Consider the following 22,538-nt stretch of genomic DNA (forward strand, 5'->3'; position numbering starts at 1 on the left):
GCTCCACTACCGCCACAGGTTGGCCCCTGTGTACCGGTCGCTATTTGCGGCCGGCGCGGAAGAGGCGGGCACGACCTAATATGGCATTCGGGGCGCTGCGCACACCGATGACGTCATCGGTGGCGGCGCAGCGCTACAGGCTAACGCCGCCATTAGCGCCCCGCTAAATATCGCGGTGGTTGTGGCCAGTGGCGCTAAAGCCTCTGAGTGGCCTCTTTGGGCGCAAACTGGTGGCGCAAGCAACTGAATTTCTAGGCCTATTTCCCTTTCGTAAGTCCGTGTTGACTGCCCAGTCCTATTATTATTTTCTAAGTGCCCTGTTACCACGTCTTTAATAATAGATTCTAACATTTTCCCTATTGCTGATGTCAGGCTAACTGGTCTGTAGTTCCCCATTTTCTCTCCCCCTCCTTTCTTAAATAGTGGTGTTACATTTACTACCTTCCAATCTACAGGAACCGTTCTAGAATCTATGGAATTTTGAAAAATGACAACCAATGCATCCACTATCTCTATAGACAACTCTTTCAAAACCTTAGGATGTAGGCCATCAGGTCCAGGGGATTTTTTCGGCTTTCAGTCCCATTAATTTCTCCAGTACTTTTTTTTACTAACACTAATATCTTTCAGTTCCTCATTCTCGCTAGACCCTTGGTTCTCCACTATTTCCGGGAAGTTTTATGCGTTGTCGTCCGTGAAGACAGACACAAAGGGCTGGATTTTGCTACGGGGGCGGGTTGGAGGTGGGAAACCCACATTCGGGCTTGTTGTCCCGCCTCCATGGAGATGTGGCCAACCCACTGGATTTTCCTCTGATTGACCTTGTTGAGCCCGCCCTGTGGGCTCAGCAGGCCAATTAAGGGCCACCCGGCAACAGGTGACGTCAGAGATTGACATTTCATCTGTCAAAAGCTTTTGGCACATGAAATATCAGTGTTTAACAGCTGTTTGAAGCTGTCAAGCACTGAAAAACTGCTAATTCAGCCTCAGTCCTTTCTCAGGATAACTTTAAAATCATTTTGCTGTAGAAACAAAGAAGCGGATTTTTTTTTTTAAATCGGAGCTTCTGTGGTTCTTGTAGCCGACTCCCGACACCGGAATGCAGGACTCCTGTAAAGGTAAGTAAAAGTAAGTTAAACTTTTTTAAACAATTGCAAAACACTTACCTTTGCACTCCTGCACCCCTCACTCACCTGAACACTGGGCATCTCGACCCCTCCAAGACCTCAGACCCACGTCCCGCCTCTCAAACTTTTCGTGGTTTGGAGCTGTCGGGAAGCCCACAAACCTGCAATAAAAATCGCGAATAGGCAAAAAAGTACCTGTTAACTACCTGTTAACAGGCAGTTTAATTGCCTTTAATCCCTTCCTGCCTCTGGGAGTCGGGTTCCAGCACTTGTCGGGAACCCGACTCCTATGAAATTGACATGGAGGCGGGTTGGAGGCGGGATGGGGTCGGGACCCCCGGATCTCCGATTTTTATCGCCCGCATGCCTCCAACCCGACTCCAGGGGCTTAGGAAAATCCAGCCCAAAGTATTTGTTTAATTTCCCTGCCATTTCCTTATTCCCCATTATAATTTCTCCTGTCTCGGCCTGTAAAGGACCCGCATTTACTTTTGCTAATCTTTTCCTTTTTACATACCTGTAGAAGCTTTTACAGTCCGATTTTATGTCTCTCACTAGTTTACTCTCATATTCTATTTTCCCTTTCTTGATCAATTTATTGGTCCTCCTTTGCTGAATTCTAAAATCCTCCCAACCCTCAGGCTTACTACTCTTCTTGGCAACATTATAAGCCTCTTCCTTTGACCTAATACAGGTAGACTACCCTTTATCCGGACTTCCGAAAACCGAAACCCTCTAAAAACCGAAGGTTTTTTCGTTCAGCGTAAGTCGTGCGTACGACTTACGCTGAACGAAAAAACCTTCGGTTTTTAGAGGGTTCCGGTTGCGGAAGTTCGGATAAAGGGTAAGTCGTGCGCACGACCCCCCGCCGACGACCCCGCCAGCCCCGACAACCGCCGACCCCGCCAGCCCCGACAACCGCCGACACCGCCAGCCCCGACAACCGCCGACCCCCCCCGCCAGCCCCGACAACCGCCGACCCCGCCGGCCCCGACCCCCGCCGACCCCGACTGACTTACGCTGAGCGTCAGCGTAAGTCGTGCGCACGACCCCCCGCGGACCCCCGCCGACCCACCTTCCGAAATCCGAAATTCTCCTTTATCCGAAACTCGGCTGGTCCCGAGGTTTTCGGATAAAGGATAGTCTACCTGTACTATCTTTAACTTCTCTTGTTAGCCACGGTTGGACTACTTTTCCTGTGCGGTTTTTGTTCCTTAAAGAAATGTATATTTGTTGTAAATTATGTATTAATTCTTTAAATGCTAGCCATTGCTCGTCCACTGTCATACCTTTTAATGTAGTTTCTCAATCTAGCTTAGCCAACTCGCTCCTCATCCCTACGTAGTTTGCTTTGTTTAGATTTCAGACCCTAGTTTCGGATTTAACTAAGTCACTTTCAAACTCAATATAAAATTCTATCATATTATGGTCACCCTTCCCTAAAGGCCCCTTTACTACAAGGTTATTAATTAACCCTTGTTGCACAATACTAGATCTAAAATACAGGAAACTTTTTTTATCCGGCACTGACGGGACCGACGTGGTGCCGGTTCATCAAAAATTCCGGATAACCGAGAGCTATAGTAGAAGACACGGAGAGCTGAGAGCTCCATATAAAGCAACAAACCCTGTTGCTTAGCAACAGGTGCAGAACAATGGCCACAAGTTCCAAGTGTCTCTGTAGCTTAGCAACAGCTGCAGCCACACCCTTGCACAGCAACAGATCGAGGAAGGCAAGTACAATATGAAGTAAAATTTACCTGAACCTACTCCTGAATTTTGCTGGTTAACCGAGATTTCCGGTTATTTAGGTGCCGGTAAATGGAAAGTTTCCTGTAGCCTGTTCCCTAGTTCTAGAAAACGGATCTAGAAAACTATCTTGCATACATTCCATGAATTTGTCCTCCACACTATTACTGCAAATTTGGTTTGCCAGTCTATATGTAGATTGAAGTCCCCCATGATTACTGTATTACCCTTGTTACATGCGCCTCTGATTTCCTGATTTATACTCTGCCCTACATTACAGCTACTGTTTGTGATTCCATGTGTCAAGTTTTTAATCTCTGGGGACCTATAAACAACTCCCACCAATGGTTTCTGCCCCTTGCTGTTTCTTAGCTCCACCCAAACTGATCATACTTCTTGATTTTCGAAGCTAAGATCCTTTCTACTGTCTTTATCCCATCCTTTATTGTCAGGGCTACCTCCTTTTTCATTTTGCTTATCCCTTCTAAAAGTTATGTACCCTGGAATATTTAGTTCCCAATCATGGCCACGTTACAACCACGTCTCTGTTATGGCTATTAGATCAAATCTGTTCATTTCTATCTGCGCTATTAATTCAGCTATTTTGTTGCGAATGCTTCGCGCATTCAGATATAGTGCCTTTAGCTTTGACTTATTTCTCTCTTTCCCTGATGTCACTTTAGTCACTGATGCCTTATTACCTTTGTTACTCTCTCTGTCCCTTCCTGACCTGCTCTGTTTATTTTTACCCAAAACTTTACTCTGCTCTAGAGCCTTGACATTTCTCACTGCTTTTAAATTTACTCTTTCCTGAATCCTCCTGCCACCCCCCCCCCCCCTCATTAGTTTAAAGCCCTGTCTACTTCCCTAGTTATTCAGTTTGCCAGAACACTGGTCCTAGCCCGGTTTAAGTGGAGTCCGCCCCAACGGAACAGCTCCCTCTCCCCAGTACTGGTGCCAGTCCCCCATGAACCAAAACCCCTTCCTCCCACACCACTCTTTGAGCCACGCATTTAAACCTCTAATCTGTTTGTCCCTATGCCAATTTGCATCTGGCTCAGGTGACAATCCAGAGATTATTACCTTTGAGGTTCTGCTTTTTAATTTGGATCCTAGCTCCTCAAATTCCCTCAGCTGAACCTCATTCCTAGTTCTACCTATGTCGTTGGTTCCTACGTGGACCACGACAACTGGATCCTCCCTCTCCCACTCTTCTCCAGCCACAAGGAGATGTCTTTAACCCTGGCAGGCAACACAACCTTCGGAACTCTCGGTCGTGGCTGCAGAGAACAGTATCTATTCACCTGACTATACTGTCCCCTACCACAACTAGATTCCCTTTCACTCCCCCCACTTGAATGGCTTCTTGCACCATGGTGCCATGGTCAGCCTGCTCATCCATCCTACAGGCTTTTCCCTCATCCACATGGACAGCAAGAACCTCATACTTTTTGTAGCTCTTACTATCGGTTTTGTCACCCTTTGCTGTTCCTTGCATCTTTCCCATTTGCCAGGATCTGTGCTATTTTTTGCATTTTTGTATGCTTTTTATTTTTGTTTTATGCTGTCCCTTACCTCTTTAGTCATCCATGGCTGGTTTTTTTTGGCAAATAGAGCTCTTGCCCCTCGGGTATAAACTGGTTCTGTATCACCTTAAATTCTTTTTTGAACACCTCTCTGATCTTCTGTCATTTTACCCATTAACAGATTTGCCCAGTTTACTGTGGACAGTCTCGGTCTCATCCCTTTGACGTCGGCCGTACCCAAATCTAGAATCTTAGTAGCTGTTTCGCGTTTCTCTCTTTCAAACGCTACGTTGAACGCGATCATGTTATGATCGCTATTGGATAAATGTTCACGCACAGTTAGGCTGTTAGCTAAATCTGGCTCATTACTCATTACTAAATCTAATATGGCATGCCCCCTTGTTGCCTCTAGGACATATTGTAGAAAACTATCCCGGACACACTCAAGAAATTCACTACCTTTCTGACAGGTGCTAGTCTGCTTATCCCAATCTAAATGAAAGTTAAAATCCCACATTAAAACCACTGTGCCTTTACTACACGCTTGTCTAATCTCTGCATTGATACAATCTAGCACTTCACAGTTGCTACCAGGGGGCCTATACACAACTCCCACGACAGTCTTAAATCCCCTCCTATTTCTTAATTGTACCCATAAAGTCTCCATTGCCTGCTTACCTCTCGTTATATCCTCTCTTATCATTGAAGTGATTTCATCCTTGATCACAAAGGCTACTCCTCCCCCTCTGCCATTTTCCCTATCTTTCCTATAGACCTTATAACCTTAAGATCTTAAGCTCTTTATATGAGCGGAACACTTGTAGCTGTGTGGGGTCAGACCCGGTGCTCCAGCTGAGTTCAGGAGAACATTCTGCGGATGTGAATCATGAGGTTTGTTTAAATTGAGAAACCTAGGTGAAGAGCCAAGGCCCACAGCAAGGCCAAAGAAAGCAAGAGAAGCTGTGTAAATTGGGAATAGCAAGCTTGGGCTTTAAAAACCTGAAGATTAAAGGTGGTGAAGAGTTTGTGGTCCTGGGAAAGAAGGAATCAAAGTAGGACTCTGCAGTAGATCTTGCTTTCAACACACGATGCAGGAAGCTAGAGCTGTTTAATTTGGTAGTACAGGAATGGAAAGCTGGATGATTTAGACCAGGGATTTTCAATCTTTTTGCTTTTGAGGCCCCCTTCCCATGTTATAAAATTCCACAGACCTCCTCTAACACAAGACAAGTACTTTTTTCTGTATAAAAATTAGTTATACAATTAAAAATATATAGTTATTATTATGTTTGTTTTACTTGCTTAATGTGAAACTTGTTGCTGGTGCTTGTTTTCAAATCGCTCTGTGGCCTCGCCCCTCCCTGTAACTCTAACCTCCTTCAGCCCTTAACTATCTGAGATCTCTGTACTCCTCCAATTCTGGCCTCTTGCGCATCCCTGATTTTCATCGCTCCACCATTGGCGTCCGTGCCTTTAGTTGCCTAGTCCCAAAGCTCTGGAATTCCCTCCCTAAACCTCTTTGTCTCGCTACATCTCTCTGCTCCTTTAAAGCGCTCCTTAAAACCTACCTCTTTGATTAATCTTTTGGTTACCTGTACTAATATCTCCTTATGTGGTTTGGTGTCAAATTTTGTTTGATAATGCTCATGTGAAGCACCTTTGAACGTTTTACTAGGTTAAAGGCGCTATATAAATGCAAGTTATTGTTGAGGTTGCAGGCATTCCTGGGATTCTGCAGACAGTGTTGGAGAAGGTTAGTTCGGTGACAACAGCAGAACCGCCTCGTAATAGACAAAACAAAATCAGTTTAAATCAGTTGCAAATTATTCAGCAAACGCTGCATTTATTTCAAAGAAACCCACCTCCATCCCTCTGAGTGACAGTCATTGCTATGAAATATTTTATCTGAGTCAACTGCACCATCTACTGGCCAATCCGCTTCCCCAGCAACTCGTCAACAGAAACCTGCCTCCATCCTTCTGAGTGATGAGCGCTCCGATGAATTCACTTCCCCAGGATCTCCTCAATGGGCCGGGCCAATCAACACTGCTGGAAGGCAGTGTTTACAGAGATTATTTCAGTTTAAAGAGGCTCGTGCTCGGAACTTGCTCGTTTGGTTTAAATTTTTTATTAATTGGCGATAATCTTTGCCCTTCTTACAAGGTAAAGTGTTTTGGTAGACCCCTTGAAACCTCGGCGGCCGCGGACCCCCGGTTGAGAGCCCCTGGTTTAGACTACAATTATTAGGCAATTTCTTTCAATTGAATTGCTGTTGAGTTCCAGTTAGCCTGAGATTGGGTCTGTAACTGTTGGTTTGATCCGAACAGTGCTGTAAAGCTCATCTGTGGCTAAAAGAAGTTAGTAATTATTGGGCCGGTAGATGGTGCAGTTGACTCAGATAAAATATTTCACAGCAATGACTTGTTACTAGTGCACTTTCTCCTGCAGCCCACAAGAGGCCAGTGTGTACTGCAAGTACGTGTTCTACCTCAACCGTAGTTAGTCAGAAACATAAAAAGATGCAGGCGGGAAGTTACTGCTTTTGGTCGAATGTTACTGGTAGTGTTTTAAGCAAGTCATATTCTTTAATTTTTGATGTGTAATATTGCAGAATGCTAAGTGTAACATCATTTATATAATATGTCTGTATGTATACACACTATACTTTCTGAAAGTTTAAATAAATATATATTCAGTTTTTAATTCACTCCTTCTCCTGTGACCCACGGCCAATTCTGACAGTACCTGTAAATGAGAATGCAATGTTTAACTTTAATGGAAGTTTGAAAACCAACTCTTTCAAACTACAGAAAAATTATTTTGTTTATTTGGAGCTGTTGGCTGATTGTTACATATTTGGATGAGTTGTAGCCATGTGCTTGTGTCTGTGATTCCATATGTCAAGTTTTTAATCTCTGGGCCCTCAGCTTCCATTGAGTACTTCCCCTAATTCCTTTCTCACAGGGAGGGAAGGAAAATTACCCTCTTGCTCTTGTGCACCTCAAGGTGGCAGTTTTGCAGTGCACAAGTTGATTATCTGCCCTATTAGTCAAAAGAATGGTGTGTGGGACAGGAGGGAAGGTCCTAACAGGAGTAAGATGCACAAGCTGCCATTCGGAAGTATTGTGCTGACAGACTTCTATAATCTTGCTCATTGGCATTTAGCTGGGTGGAGCCAGATGGAACAAGATCAACTGGTGGTTGGTACCCTTCAATGGAAATGGGCCTGGCAATGTTCCTTTTGGATCTATTGAGTTGCCATCACTCAAGATTCTACTGTAAGGTGTTCCAGCACCTCCTAATTCTAAATTATCTCTGATTAAACGCCATAAAATTTAAAAAAAAATAGATTTTGCTGTTGAAATGTTGGGCTGAATCTGTGCTGTATATTCTATATTCTATATCATTCTATGTTCCTTTTAGTAATTGTAGTTTTAAAGGAAAATAGTTAGTTCACTAAAAATGATACATAATAATATAGCCAGTCTTGTTGGAAATAATTAAAGCATTTAAACTTAAAGGTAATTGTACCAGAAAAATTAAATGCAATCATAACTGACATTAAAAATAAGGTTTTTTTTACTGTTTATTTGCATTATTTATGTTGCACTATATGTCAGAAATTTAAGAGTAGGCATTTGGTCTCGCCATCTTCCCAAAGGAGGATACCACTTTGACAAATCGATAGTTGTACGACATCCACATCTTGGCACGACCAGTCTTTTTCCTCTTATCCTGCTTTGCAAATTTGAGGTTCTGCCCCTCGCATTTTCCCAGCACGAGCCAGAGATCTGTGGACTTGCCACCCTGCGTATGAGCAGTCAGGCCCAGGGTGGTCAGATCACCGACACCACAGTGACCGATAAATGCCTCATCGCCTAATGGAGATCCTTACAGGACCAACGTTTCCTCTAATTTTTTTTATACTGAGTGGGCCACGAATCCCTTTCAGTGCGCCTTTTTTGTCCGTGGACAATTTTTACAACAACAACAACACAACAACCACTTAAAATGCCATATTGCCACCCCACCATCTCAGGTCATGAGACAATCAGACAAACTCTTAAAAATCATGAAATCAATTGCTTTTTTGGGGTTTATAAACCTCATTAATGGCTTTATTTACTCTCTAACGGTCACAGCTCTTACAAAAACTATATTACACGTGTCTTGTGTTAGAATTTGCTCTGTCAGGTGTCCCATCAAAGTTAATCATAACATCTCGGGGTTATTGTCCGATTAGGATATGCTAATATTGGAGATTAGTCAGGACAGTGGTGGAGTAGGACGAAACAGATGTGTCAGCGACATCCCATGTGATGTTTTAATAGCAGATTGGCCAGAACCATAGAGGCACCGAAGCTAACACATTAGCAAAGTCACATTAACTATCTAAGATTGTCCAGGTCATCTCCTGTTCCTTTGTAAATTCAGACAGGAAACATCAGGTTAAATTGATCAGTTAAACCAGCAAGATGGCCATTATGTCAAGGTCTGGCGGTTTGGTGAGAATCTTGCTTCAATATACATTCTGGGCAAAGTCTCACACATCCCATGTTACCTCAATCAGGTTAATCGGACACGATTTACCTTTAACAAACCCGTGCTGGCTGTCCCTTATTAATCCATCTGAACCACAGGAGCAGATTTAGGCCTAGAAATTGGGTTGAGGCGCCAAGTTCGCCTGGGCGCTGGTTTTTGCGCAGCGTTCGAAGCTGTAGCGATTGCCACTAATTCAGTTGAAGTGCCCCTAGAGGGAGACGGGGTGAGGCTCGAGGCGCTCCGCGTCCCTCTTAGGGCGCTGAAACTGAATATCGCAGCGCAACGTGCCGCAGCGCCACACGCTGCGGCACAGCACACTGCGGTACTGCAGGCCTTCCTCCCACTGTTAAGGGGGAGGGGCCTGCAACAGCGCGAACCCTGATCGCGAGTGCCGGCAAAAGAGCCCGGCACCAAGGAGCAGTGCCGGGCTCGCGGGAAACAGCCGGCAATGCCGCCGGGGGGGCGGGGAGGGTACCAGGAGGCCGGGGACGGAGGTGCTGGCAGGCGGCCGCCGAAAAAGTGGCCGCCCCGCACCTCCACCTTAACTTGCGCCTCTGCCGGCGCAGCAAGGCCCCGTGAACCGGGCGCGGGTAGCGAACGGTGCTACAGCAGCGTTCGCTACCAAATATCGTGTTCGGGACGCGAATGGGGCACTGCGCACACCGATGATGTCATCGGTGTCGGCGCAGCGCAAATGGCTAACGCCACCATTAGCGCCCCTGCTGAATATCGCGGGAGGTGCAGCCAGTGGTGCTACAGCCACTGACTGCCTCTTTAGGCGCTAACAGGTGGCGCTACTCACCCAATTTTCCCCCCTGTCTTATCCCAAAAACAAATAAACTGGATACTGTTGGTGGAAGGAAAACACTTGATAAACCAAATGACTTGTTCTGTTAAGTTTTCTTAGTATTACACCAGACATTAGCAATAACTTTGTTTCCAACATTTGTTGGGGGGTGGTGACAAACTAAAGCTGGAGTTAACATACACTCAGTGCAAACATAAACCCGTATGAGACTCATGCCTCATGCCCTTCAGTACCCTCAATTATCTCTTAGGTTATACTACCACTTTTTCATTGAAGTGCACCCAAAACCACTTTCCATGGGAGCAAAAGCACTTGTAGAACTGCAGCCAAATTTAAGATTAAAAAGTGCTTCCCTCCTCCTCCCGCCTTGGTATTCAGCTTAAATTAGACACTCACCATTTACATCAACATTTCCAGTTCAGGACCGTCTTCTTGGGTTGCACATCCACAGCTCACCTTTGTCTGCATTACATTGCATGAATTGAAACATGCAACATAAAAAAAACAGTTTGCCTGAAGAGGTTCACCAAGACACTCTCTGTCTAGAGATCGGGATAATTAAAAAAAAAAGTTAACCTAAAAATATATTCCGAATATAAGATAATATAACTGTACAGTAATCCCTCCCCAACCGCGGGGGATACATCCCTGAAAACCCCCGTGGTTAGTAAAACCGTGATTGGCAAATACAGTATAAATGTTCAAATAACACAATAAAATAAAAAATAATATAAAAGCAATAAAATTATGTTATTTATCTTAATCCTAAATTAAAAACCGCGTATGCGCAAAATTCACTGCCGCGGTTGGCAAAAGTTGTCGCAGAGAGGAAACTGTGTATACTTGAAATCCGCGTATAGCAAAACCGCGGTTGGGGTGGGATTCCTGTATTTACTTTCCTGCCCGCCGTGCACATTGAGGTCCTCAACATTTTTCGATCTGTGTGTTGTTCCAAAGAGCGGCCGGAGAACACCTTCCTGCGCAGAGCATGCGAGGAGCAGGTCCAGGAAACTGAGCGGGGGCGAGCGCAGGGCTCAACAACACTGAGTGCGCGTCTCAGGCCCCGAATCAGAGCTGGCGGATGTGTGGCGAGGGCCCCGGCACCATTAAATTGATGGTGCAGTGTCTCCCCCATCCTACTAGCCGCTTCCCGATTTCTTCACTCGTTCCACTGAGTCCGACTCTGTTTCTCTTGAGAATGCACCGTGGCCCTGGGGAGCATGCGCACTGTCAGCGGGGAAATTAGCGCGGTGGATAGAGTGGTCGCTGGGGTGCAGGGAATTGTGGGTCCTGCGGCTGCTATTATTCAACGGCTGTCCGTAAGTGGTTTATTACACACATCCCCATGGAAAATGTACCGACACAATCCTGAGACAACGCTCGCCAGGTACCAGGGCTACGTATGTTAGAATTCCAATTCGGATTGGCTCTGTGAGGTCCCAAATGACTCTCCCTGTGAGGATGCCCATGCCATTCTCTCATCGCTATGACCTTTTCCCACTTGTTGGGTATTGGCCCCTCCCCCCGCTCCAGCTATCCAGCTCACTGCGTAGCCAGTCAGTTTAAGTGCGTGGGACCTTACAGATCACTGCGCGCCAGTGCACCTTATAGGGAACATTGCCCAGGACCAGCACCTGATCTCCAGCAACAATCCCTTCCAGGGTCTCGATACGGGCCTTGACTTTGGCAACTGTCTTCTGTCCTGACACCTTGAGGGTGTGTAGTTTCTGAGCACAAATGAACAGCTGCGTGGTTTAAGGTTACCTCTTTAGAGAAATGCTAAACTATTTTTCCTCATTGTAGGATAATAATTATGTGGTAAATTGAAGTCCCCTTAAAGGATATAATAATATAGCAATCAAATGTTTTGCAGAAACACTGGTCAATTTATGGAGATTAGAAATGCAGCAGATTGGTGAATTTGTTGCGGTGGTTTTAATAACACCATTTTTGAATGGTTGCAAACTGCAATCTTCATGAAAAACCTTATATAGAAAAGTATCATTAATTTTGAAAAGCAGCTTTGTCTTTGGTTTCCTATCAGTGTACAATGTTTGTTTCTAGGAGCAATTACCTCCTTAAATTCACAGCTATTTGTATCTAGTGGCTAAAAATTGTGTCATGGTGACAGTTATATCCAACTACTTCAAGGTGGATCGGATCTAACGGGAATCCTGGCCACATGCAGCTGCTGTGTTATTTTATGGCCAGTTTCCATTTTAAGATTGATGATCAATGCTGTATCCATTATGACAATAGATCAGATCTTCCTGGTAGTGTGAAACAGCCAACAAAATAGAATACGTTTCCTTTAACGCTCAGTCATTCTTCCTTGGGCCTTAAACACCAAATTATTTGTGACATTGCAAGACTAGTTATAGCAATTTAAAAAGTAAATGAAACATTCTAACATAAATCATCACCGCCCGCACCTAGGGATGTTTGTTTTCTTTTTGATTCTACTCATTTTTATTCATAATAGTATCCTTCCAAGGTTGCTTATAAAATAAATATAATTTATATTTGAGTAAATTTTATTTAATTTTCCCTTATCCCTTATTTTGTCGTGCATTACAAATCTTGAGATGTGGGAGGTTTCTCTCCAAACTTACAGATGGCTCAGTGAGCTACATGTGTAGTTGTTTCTCTGTAGGTCACTAAATTTCTTTAACTTGTTGTTCTTCAGCAGAACAGTGGACTAGTAAAATTTGATTGGGTCAGTGTTGCGTCTTTTCTCACTGGGTTGTCCTGGGTTAGCAACAGTCATACATAGAATGTGATGTGCTTTATTACCACAAGTACCTTATTGGGAGAGCTGTCCCACAGACTAGTTAAGCAACAGCCTGACATAGTCATACTCAGAATCGTACCTTTTAGCCAATGTCCCAAACTCCTCCATCACCATCTCTGGGTATGTCCTGTCCCACCGGCAGGACAGACCCACCAGGGGTGGCGGCACAGTGGTATACAGTCGGGAAGGAGTGGCCCTGGAAGTCCTCAACATTGACTCCGGACCCCATGAAGTCTCATGGCTTCAGGTCAAGCATGGGCAAGGAAACCTCCTGCTGATTACCACCTAGGGCCCTCCCTCAGCTGATGAATCAGTATTTCTCCATGTTGAACACCACTTGGAAGAACTACTGAGAGTAGCAAGGGCACAGAATGTACTCTGGGTGGGGACTTCAATGTTCATCACAAAGAGTGGCTCGGGAGCACCACTCCTGACCGAGCTGGCCAAGTCTGAAGGACATAGCTGCCAGTCTGGGCCTTCTGTGGTAGAGAATTCCACAGGTTCACCACTCTCTGGGTGAAGAAATTCCTCCTCATCTCAGTCCTAAATGGCTTACCCCTTATTCTTAGACTGTGACCCCTGGTTCTGGACTCCCCCGCCATCGGGAACATCCTTCCTGCATCTAGTCTGTCTAGTCCTGTTAGAATTTTATAAGTTTCAATGAGATCCCCTCTCAATCTTCTAAACTCTAGCGAATATAAGCCTAATCGACCCAATCTCTCCTCATACGTCATTCCTGCCATTCCAGGTATCAGTCTGGTGAATCTTCGCTGCACTCTCTCCATGGCAAGAAGATCCTTCCTCAGATAAGGTGACCAAAACTGCACACAATACTCCAGGTGTGGTCTCACCAAGGCCCTGTACAACTGCAGCAAGACATCCTTGCTCCTGTCCTCGAATCCTCTCGCTATGAAGGCCAACATACCATTTGCCTTCTTAACCTCCTGCTGCACCTGCATGCTTACCTTCAGCGACTGGTGCACAAGGACACCCAGGTCTCGTTGCACTTCCCCTTTTTCCAATCTATTGCCGTTCAGATAATCTGTCTTCCTGTTTTTGCCACGAAAGTTGATAACCTCGCATTTATCCACATTGGGCAGATGCATAGCAAATGCAGTATAATCACCCAACCTGTCCAAATCATACTGGAGTTTCTCTGCATCCTCCTCACAGCACACACGCCCACCCAGCTTTGTGTCATCTGCAAACTTGGAGATATTACATCTAGCTCCCTCGTCTAGATCATTTATATATATATTGTGAATAGCTGGGGTCCTAGCACCGATCCCTGCGGTACCCCACTAGTCACTGCCTGCCACTCGGAAAAAGACCTGTTTATTTCAACTCTTTGCTTCCTGTCTGCTAATCAATTCTCCATCCAAGACAGTACCTTACCCCCAATCCCGTGTGCTTTAACTTTGCACGCTAATCCCTTATGCGGGACCTTATCGAAAGCCTTCTGAAAGTCCAAATACACCCCATCCACTGGTTCTCCCTTATCTATTCTACCAGTTACATCCTCACAAAATTCCAGTAGATTAGTCAAGCATGATTTACCTTTTGTAATCCATGTTGGCTTTGTCCAATCCTGTCACTGTTTTCCAAGTGCTCTGCTATTACATCTTTTATAATGGACTCTAGCATTTTCCCCACTACCGATGTCAGTAAAGGCTATGGGCCCTGACAACATCCCGGCTGTCGTGCTGAAGACTTGTGCTCCAGAACTAGCCGCGCCTCCAGCCAAGCTGTTCCAGTACAGCTACAGCACTGGCATCTATCCGACAATGTGGAATACTGCCCAGGTATGTCCTGTCCATAAAAAGCAGGACAAATCCAATCCGGCCAATTACCGCCCAATCTGTCCACTCTCAATCACCAGCAAAGTGATGGAAGGTGTCATCGCCAGTGCTATCAAGCGGCACTTACTCCCCAATAACGTGCTCACCGATGCCCAGTTTGGGTTCCGCCAAGACCACTCGGCACCAGACCTCATTACACCTTGGTCCAAACATGGACAAAGGAGCTGAATTCCAGAGGTGAGGTGAGAGTGACTGCCCTTGACATCAAGGCAGCATTGACCGAGTGTGGCATCAAGGAGTCCTAGTAAAACTGAAGTCCATGGGAATCGGGGGGGAAAACTCTCCACTGGCTGGGGTTATACCTAGCGCAAAGGAAGATGGTTGTGGTGGTTGGTGGTCAATCATCACAGCCCCAGGACATCGCTGCAGGAGTTCCTCAGGGCAGTGTCCTAGGCCCAACCATCTTCAGCTGTTTCATCAATGACCTTCCCTCCAACATAAGGTCAGAAATGGGGATGTTCGCTGATGACTGCACAGTGTTCAGTGCCATTCAGAACTCCTCAGATAATGAAGCAGTCCATGCCCGCATGCAGCAAGACCTGGATGGCATTCAGGCTTGGGATGATAAGTGGCAGGTAACATTCACGCCACACAAGTGCCAGGCAATGATTGTTTCCAACAAGCGAGAGTCTAACCATCGCCCCATGACATTCAACGGCATTGCCATCGCCAAATCCCCCACCATCAACATCCTGGGGGGTCGCCATTGACCAGAAACTTAACTGGAGCAGCCACATAAATACTGTGGCAACAAGAGCAAGTCAGAGGCTGGGTATTCTGTGGCGAGTGTCTCACCTCCTGACTCCCCATAGCCTTTCCACCGTCTACAAGGCACAAGTAAGGAGTGTGATGGAATACTCTCCACTTGCCTGGATGAGTGCAGCTCCAACAACACTCAAGAAGCTCGACACCATCCAGGACAAAGCAGCCCGCTTGATCGGCACCTCATCCACTGCCTTAAACATTAACTCCCTCCACCACCGGCATACCGTGGCTGCAGTGTGTACCATCTACAAGATGCACTGCAGTAACTCGCCAAGGCTTCTTCGGCAGCACCTTCCAATCCCGCGACCTCTTCCTCCTAGAAGGAAAAGGGCAGCAGACGCATGGGAACACCTTCCCCCCCCAAGTCACACAGCATCCTGACTTAGAAGTATATTGCCGTTCCTTCATCGTTGCTGGGTCAAAATCCTGGCACACCCTCCCTAACAGCACTGTGGGAGTACCTCACCACACGGACTGCAGCGGTTCAAGAAGGCAGCTCACCACCACCTTCTCAAGGGCTACTAGGGATGGCAATAAATGCCAGCGACGCCCAGAACATTAAAAAAAAACTACAAAACTGAAGTACCAGAGGCTAAGAACATAAGAAATAGGAGCAGGAGTAGGCCATTCAACCCTTCGAGCCTGCTCCGCCATTCAATAAGATCATGGCTGAACTTCTTTCTCAACTCCACCTTCTCGCACTATATCCCTTGATTCCATTAATATCCAAAAATCTATCCATCTCTGTCTTGAATATACTCAACGACTGAGCATCCACAATCCTTTGGTGTAGAGAATTTCAAAGATTCACAACCCTTTGAGTGAAGAAATTTCTCCTTATGTCAGTTCTAAATGGCCGACCCCTTTTTCTGAGACTGTGACCCTTAGTTCTAGACTCTCTAGCCAGGGGCAATAGCCTCCCAGCATCTACCCTGTCAATCCTTTAAGAATTTTGTATGTTTCAATGAGATCACCTCTCATTCTTCTAAACTCTAGGGAATATAGGCCTAGTCTACTCAATCTCTCCTCATAGGACAGTCTCCTCATCCCACGAATCAATCTAGTGAACCTTCATTGCACTCCCTCTATAGCAAGTATATCCTTCCTTAGGTAAGGAGACCAAAACTGTACACAATACTCCAGGTGTGGTCTCACTAGGGCCCCATATAATTGCAGTAAGACTTCTTTACTTTTATACTCCAATGCTTTTGTAATAAAGGCTAACTTTCCTAATTGCTTAAGTGTCAGCTGTGGCTCAGTGGGTATCACACTCGCCTCTAAATCAGAAGGCTGACACTCCAGTGCAGTGCTGCACTGTCGGAGGTGCTGTCTTTCGGATGAGACGTTAAACCGAGGCCCCGTCTGCTCTTTCAGGTGGACGCAAAAGATCCCATGGCACTATTTCGAAGAAGAGCGGGGGAGTTAGCCCCAGTGTCCTGGCCAATATTTATCCCTCAATCAACATAACAAAAACAGGTTATCTGGTCATTATCACATTGTTGTTTGTGGGAGCTTGCTGTGCGCAAATTGGCTGCTGCATTTCCCACATACAACAGTGACTACACTCCAAAAAAAAAGTACTTCATTGGCTGTAAAGTGCTTTGAGACGTCTGGTGGTCGTGAAAGGCACTATATAAATGCAAGTCTTTCTTTTACCTGCATGTTAACTTTCTATGATTGCTGTATAAGGACACCCAGGTCCCTCTGAATACCAGCACATGGATGTTGTCAGTGAGTTAGTCAGTTTCTTGAGTGGAAGTCAATATTTTATTGCACAGACCTTCATAAAGTATTCTATTTATCATGTGGGTGGCATTGGTGTATTAGTTCAGTGAAAATGTGTACCAACTTGCAGTATAAACATGATATTTATGCACTAGTTTATATTTCACTGTTGATGATTTACATGCGTTATGAGAGTTATTTGTTTATTTATAGTAGTGAAATACAGAAGTATTTTACACTTTTCGCATTACATGTCCTCTATTTTGTATCCAGAGCTCTGGGACCTACATCAGTGTTACAGTCACATGTTACCCATCCATAAGTACTAAGTTACCATTTCTTAGATCCTTGTGTAAAGTATGTGCCAAGATTAATAGAGGAGCTATTTTCTGTTCCTTGTGTTGTAAAAATAACAGATTATCTATTCATTATCACATTGCTGTTTGTGGGAGCTTGCTGTGCGCAAATTGGCTGCCGCGTTTCCTGCATTACAACAGTGACTGCACTTCAAAAGTACTTCATTGGCTGTAAAGCACTTTGGGACGTCCTGAGGTTGTGAAAGGCGCTATATAAATGCAAGTCTTTTTTTCCTTTAGTTTATCAGTTGGAATCCCATGTTGAGTTAGGATGCAAATTTAATTCATGGCCAACAAGATATAATGTGTGTGTCTCCACCACCCCCCCCCCCCCCCCCCCCAAACCAAAAAAAAGTTTTGTCAGTATTTGTAGCTGATAGAGACATTTTACCTTGTATTGAAACTTAATTTGAGTATTTGGTCTTTTGAATTTATGAAGAAATTCGATTTCTTCCCTTGTGCAGTCAGAGCATTTCATTGTAGCTACATGTGGCTCTTCTCTCCCTTGTGGAGAATTGCTGAAGGCAAGCCTCTGATGACATAAAAAGAATTTAATAGTACAGCTGATTTATAAAAAAAAGTTGTTGCAAAAAAACTATTACCAAGACTGTACACTCTATTAATAAAATAAAACTGTAGTCTTATTTCCATGTGTTTAGGTACAACCAGGAATTTTGTTGGTGCTGTGCGAATGTCTTTGTTCTTTGATTTATGATATGGACTCTCTTTCTCTTGTCATGCTTGCCAAAGTGCCCGATATGGGAGTCCGAAGCGGCAGTTGCAGTTTTACAGGTACCTTCTACAGACAGCATGTTTCTCAATCACACAGCTTGCTTCCATTTGTGCTTTGCTGTAGTCTGCATGTGCCATATTGCTGTGTTGCTCATCTGTACTGTGTTTAGTTTTTACTTGTGTCATTGTGACATTTCTCACTGTGGAGACTTTGGCACTGAATTTCTTTTGTACCTGGTAGTATTTTTTTGCCATCACATTGTGTGACACAATGTTCCATCATTTAAGCAATGTAAATATTATGTCAAATGAGAGCAAACTACAATGTTACTAATTGATGTACTTTATGTTTAAGTGGTACAAGAAAGCTCTCACTGCTCTCTGAGGATCAAGGAATGTGATTTGTGGCTCCTGCAATAGCTCAGCTAGTTAAGAAAGTGGAGTTCTACAGATCAGAAAGGCCTCAAATTCGATTCCTGATCTGTACTGAGTTAGCTCATCTCAGCTGGGGCAGCATTTGCGGTGCTACAGTTGACTTCAGTGCTCTCCAGATTAGGGAGGGGAAAATTAACCAGGATTCCCACTTCCAATTGCTATCCAGTAACCTTGTTGGAAGTGCACATGTGGGTGTCATATCTGGCTCAGTTGTGATACCCTTGCAGTTGAACAGGCTGCCAATACTCAACAGTCTAGACTTGTATGTGAATAACAGCCACTTGGGTGAGATATCGGAGAAGATGGGGGCAGGAGAAAACTACTGGGAAAAGGAGCGGGAAAAAAGTGTGATTTGCCAGCCAATGGCTATTTAAAAAAAGAAAAAGGGCTAAAAGTTCAGAACTTGCAATGTAATACTAAAGAACTGAGGTTTTGAGTTGGAAATGTTTTTGTACAATTACACTTGGTACATGCCTGTAGCCCGATTTTTGTGTGTGCTATAATTGCTTTATTTTGATTAGCAGTGTTTTTGTTTCGGGTGATGCTTTATATAATTTTGAAAGATGTGTTTTTAAGTTTTTGCAAGACTGTTAACACTAATTCAGATTATTTGTTGAACATTACTGTACTTTCATGGAGTAGAACGCCTTCTTTTCTCAAAGGAGTTTATACATGGCGTGTCTGCAGACAGCTGGTCCATCCCAGTCTCCCTGCAATAGTTTACTAGAAGTTGCTGATACTATTACTGAACTGTGAACTCATAGGAATAAGTACCTGAAGGAAAAAAAATTGCAGGGCTACAGGGAAAGGGCAGGGGAGTGGGACTAGCTGAAGCGCTCTTGCAGAGAGTTGGCATGGGCCCAATGGGCCGAATAGCCTCCATCTGTGCTGTAACCATTCTATGATTCTGAATGATATTTCTCAGCGACTGCTTAAAAAGGATTCTGATGCCTCATTTCACTTTGATTTGATTGTGCCATAGTTTAAAACTTATACAGAACTAATAACCTATTAAACTGTGAGGATACTGGTTATTAGAAGTAACTGCCATTTTCAGTGGATGTGAAAGATTTTCACTATAGGTGTGGTGTATTTTCACTATGACTGGAATCTTGTTTGTGTAATTACATGGTAAATGATTTTTGAGATTAGTACTTGTTTCCTTAAATAATGTTTCACTTAATAGAATTCGCTACAATTATTTGTAAATGATTTGTGTCTTTGGTGGCTGGGCACTGGACTACCAACTGCTGAGCCAAGAGTTTGAAACACTCTCTTTATTGCAATAGATATTCACTTTATGATCTCTGAGAATTTGGGATGGGCATCCAGTCTCAAATAGAAATGGAAAATATGCTGGGATCAGGAGAGTACATTTTGTTTGTTGATTGTGGATCTGGAAAATTATCTGCTCAAAGTAAAGGAGGAAGTGTGGTCATAGGAGGCAGCAGTGAGGCACTAAATAGAAAATTTATCCAAAATTAAAAATTCTCTTTTTAAACACAAGTGCAGTAAGTTTTTTTGGGTGTGAAGTCAAGGTGAAGGGCACAGGCCCATAGTGCAGGACAAACCAAGGTTAAGAGTAGGAGAGAAGATGTGTTTTATCACTAAGTTTTAAAAGCTTATAGATTGTAGCAGAAGTAAGCTAATTGTGATGTTCTCTAAACTGAAAAACGGTGCACAAAAATTTTAAAAGTAAGCAAACAACCCTTGTATTTTATTGGTTCAGTGCAACCTAAGCCTTGCCCCAATTCATGAGCTGGAAGCCAGATCTAAAGAAATTGGATTTAACTGATATAGTAATAGGGATAGATCTCTTCCAAGCTACTTCTTTTAATGGGGTACATGAGAATTTCTTGACCAACCAATATAATTTGATATTTAGAAGAATTTCAATTTCTGGAATAAAAATCAGCATGACACAATTGAAATGACCAATTTTAAGAGAACTTTGCCTTTTGGCTCAGTACCATTTTCACCTGATTGGTATGTTCAATATAAAGTGGCGTTGCTGATGTTTATAAAGTATATAAAACTGAATAATGATTGCAATTTGCTGATGACACATCGGCAACTAGCAATCATTATTCAAGGGTAGCCGAAGTTGTTCTAGGATAGAAGCTTAAAAAAGGCTGGTAACAATGTTTTGGCCTTGGGGCTGCCTTTAGTTAAATTCAGTGTGTGGGTCCTACCTGAAGGAGGCCTCACGGCACAAAATGTTGTTTCTCATCTTTCTGATTTTCATTGTGCATCCTAAAAGCTTGGTTTAGTGGTAGCACTTTCACCTCCCTGAATGTGCAAGTTGTGGTTCAAGCCCAAAGCCCCACTCCAGGATTTGAACACATAATCTAGGCTGACACCTCAGTGCAGTAATGAGGAAATGTGGCATTTCTGGAGGTGCTGCCTTTCGGATGATACATTAAACTGAATCCTGTCTGCCTGCTCAGGTGGTTGTAAAAGATCCAATTGCACTATTTGAAGATGAGCAGGTGAATTCTCCCAGTGCCTTTGACAACAATTATCCCTCAACCAACACTACCAAAAACAGATTACAATAGCAAAATACTGCAGATGCTGGAAATCTGAAATAACAACAGAAAATGCTGGAAATACTCAGCAGGCCAGGCAGCATCTGTGGAGAGAGAAACAGAGTTAACTGGCCATTTATCGCATAGCTGTTTATGGGACCTACTGCGTGCAGATTGGCTGTTGCGTTTGCCTACATTACAACAGTGTCTATACTTCAAAAGTAATGGAGTGGTCCACTTTATATTGTTTTATTTTGGGTGATATTGTTGAAAAGTTACATTGTAATTTTCTTTTTTCTATTTTATTCTATTACATTTATAACATTATGCAAATGGAAGTAATGATGTTCCAATAGTTATTTTATGGGACAAGACTAATGGTGAGTGATGAGTTTAAGTTGGTTTAGATGGAGTCTTTGTATTCAATGCAACTGAGCATTTATTTTTGGCAAGTTAACATTTGTGTTGAGATAGTGGTTGGTAGTGCAAATAAAAAGATAAGCCTTTATTTATACTGTCTAAGAGGACATACTGTAATAGCTCATGTCATCAACAAATAGCAATCATTATTGAAAGATAATACAAATGGTTCTAGTGTAGAAGCCTAAAAAAAAGTCTGAAGCAATCTACTGCCCTTTGGACTGTCATCAGCTAGACTCTGCGTGGGTCTTGTCTGAAGGAGTTCTCGTGCCACAAAATGTTGCCTCAGCTTTCTCGATTTCAGTATGTGCACTAAAGGATTTTGTGGAACCATTTTGCAGCTACCATGCACATGGACATTTCCTATTCTTAATAGTTTACTTTGGATTATATTGTTGAAAAGTTATGTTTTGATTTTTTTCCCTTGGATTCATCGCTACCTTTTTGTGTGTGTGTGTGTGGTCAAATGGTCAGATATTCAATGAGGATAACTGTTTATGGGGAGTGGAACAGAAGGGCGTCACATTGTTAATTGATATTTCTCTTGAATACAAAGAATATCTCCAGTGGAATGAATACTTTTGTTTTTTTTTTATTGTAAATCACTGCTAGAGCTTAAATTTTCTGATTTGGGTACAGTTCATTTAACCTGTTGGTTTGAAATGAGTCTCGGGTTGTTTGCACCCAATTTTCAGAGGCTAGCTTATTATCATAATTATGCATAGTTTCAGATGCAGACTAGTGGTGGGAGTGGAAAATTTAAAGTATTTATCAGAATAGGAACACAAATCCTTAGCTTTAGGAATGACTCAGAAGGCATTTCTAGCAATTGGCAGCCCTTTGTAAGGCTGAAGGGTGAAGTAGGTGAAGAAATGGGCAAAAATGAAGGGAAAGGAAGTGTAAGGTGCAGGCAAATGACACCGTTCAGCACTCAACCCCCTGTTTAGTTACTGAAGTAGAGGTGGTGTTGTATGAACTTATTATAAAGAGGGTTGCACTCTCTGCTATTCCACAACACCATACACGTAGCTCAGTATTGCAACATGCATGAAAGGTGGTGGCATCAAAGTTCAGGCCTCAGCTGACCATTGCTGTCATTGGATGTGTCAGCCTATGCTGCATAGTAGCTCCAGTTGTCTCTAAAGCAGACATAAGAACATAAGAAATAGGAGCAG

General features: G+C 43.7%; 2 protein-coding genes across 13 annotated transcripts in view; one reads left to right on the forward strand and one right to left on the reverse strand.

The window, feature by feature from the left end:
- The window catches only part of kcnab2a (potassium voltage-gated channel subfamily A regulatory beta subunit 2a), a 372,430-nt gene that overhangs the window by 145,240 nt on the left and 204,652 nt on the right, over nt 1-22,538 (forward strand). For 10 of the 12 annotated variants that reach the window (XM_085967213.1, XM_085967209.1, XM_085967207.1 and 7 more), the window contains one exon: nt 17,999-18,040. The exons of the other annotated variants lie outside the window; for them this stretch is intronic. In XM_085967213.1, coding sequence (XP_085823339.1) covers nt 17,999-18,040 — 42 coding nt within the window. The remainder of the gene's footprint in view (nt 1-17,998; nt 18,041-22,538) is intronic. 12 annotated transcript variants of the gene reach the window in all.
- Nucleotides 8,027-12,000, reverse strand: LOC147100698 (ubiquitin-like FUBI-ribosomal protein eS30 fusion protein). The gene is made up of 4 exons (XM_085967262.1): nt 11,920-12,000; nt 11,387-11,497; nt 9,860-9,875; nt 8,027-8,292 (listed from the first exon to the last, which is right to left on the reverse strand). The coding sequence occupies exons 1-4, from the start codon at nt 11,998-12,000 to the stop codon at nt 8,027-8,029; spliced, it is 474 nt and encodes a 157-aa protein (XP_085823388.1).

This window comes from Somniosus microcephalus, chromosome 25 (assembly GCF_052327205.1).
Source record: "Somniosus microcephalus isolate GS21.2 chromosome 25, FLI_Smic_1.0, whole genome shotgun sequence".
NCBI lineage: Eukaryota > Metazoa > Chordata > Chondrichthyes > Squaliformes > Somniosidae > Somniosus > Somniosus microcephalus.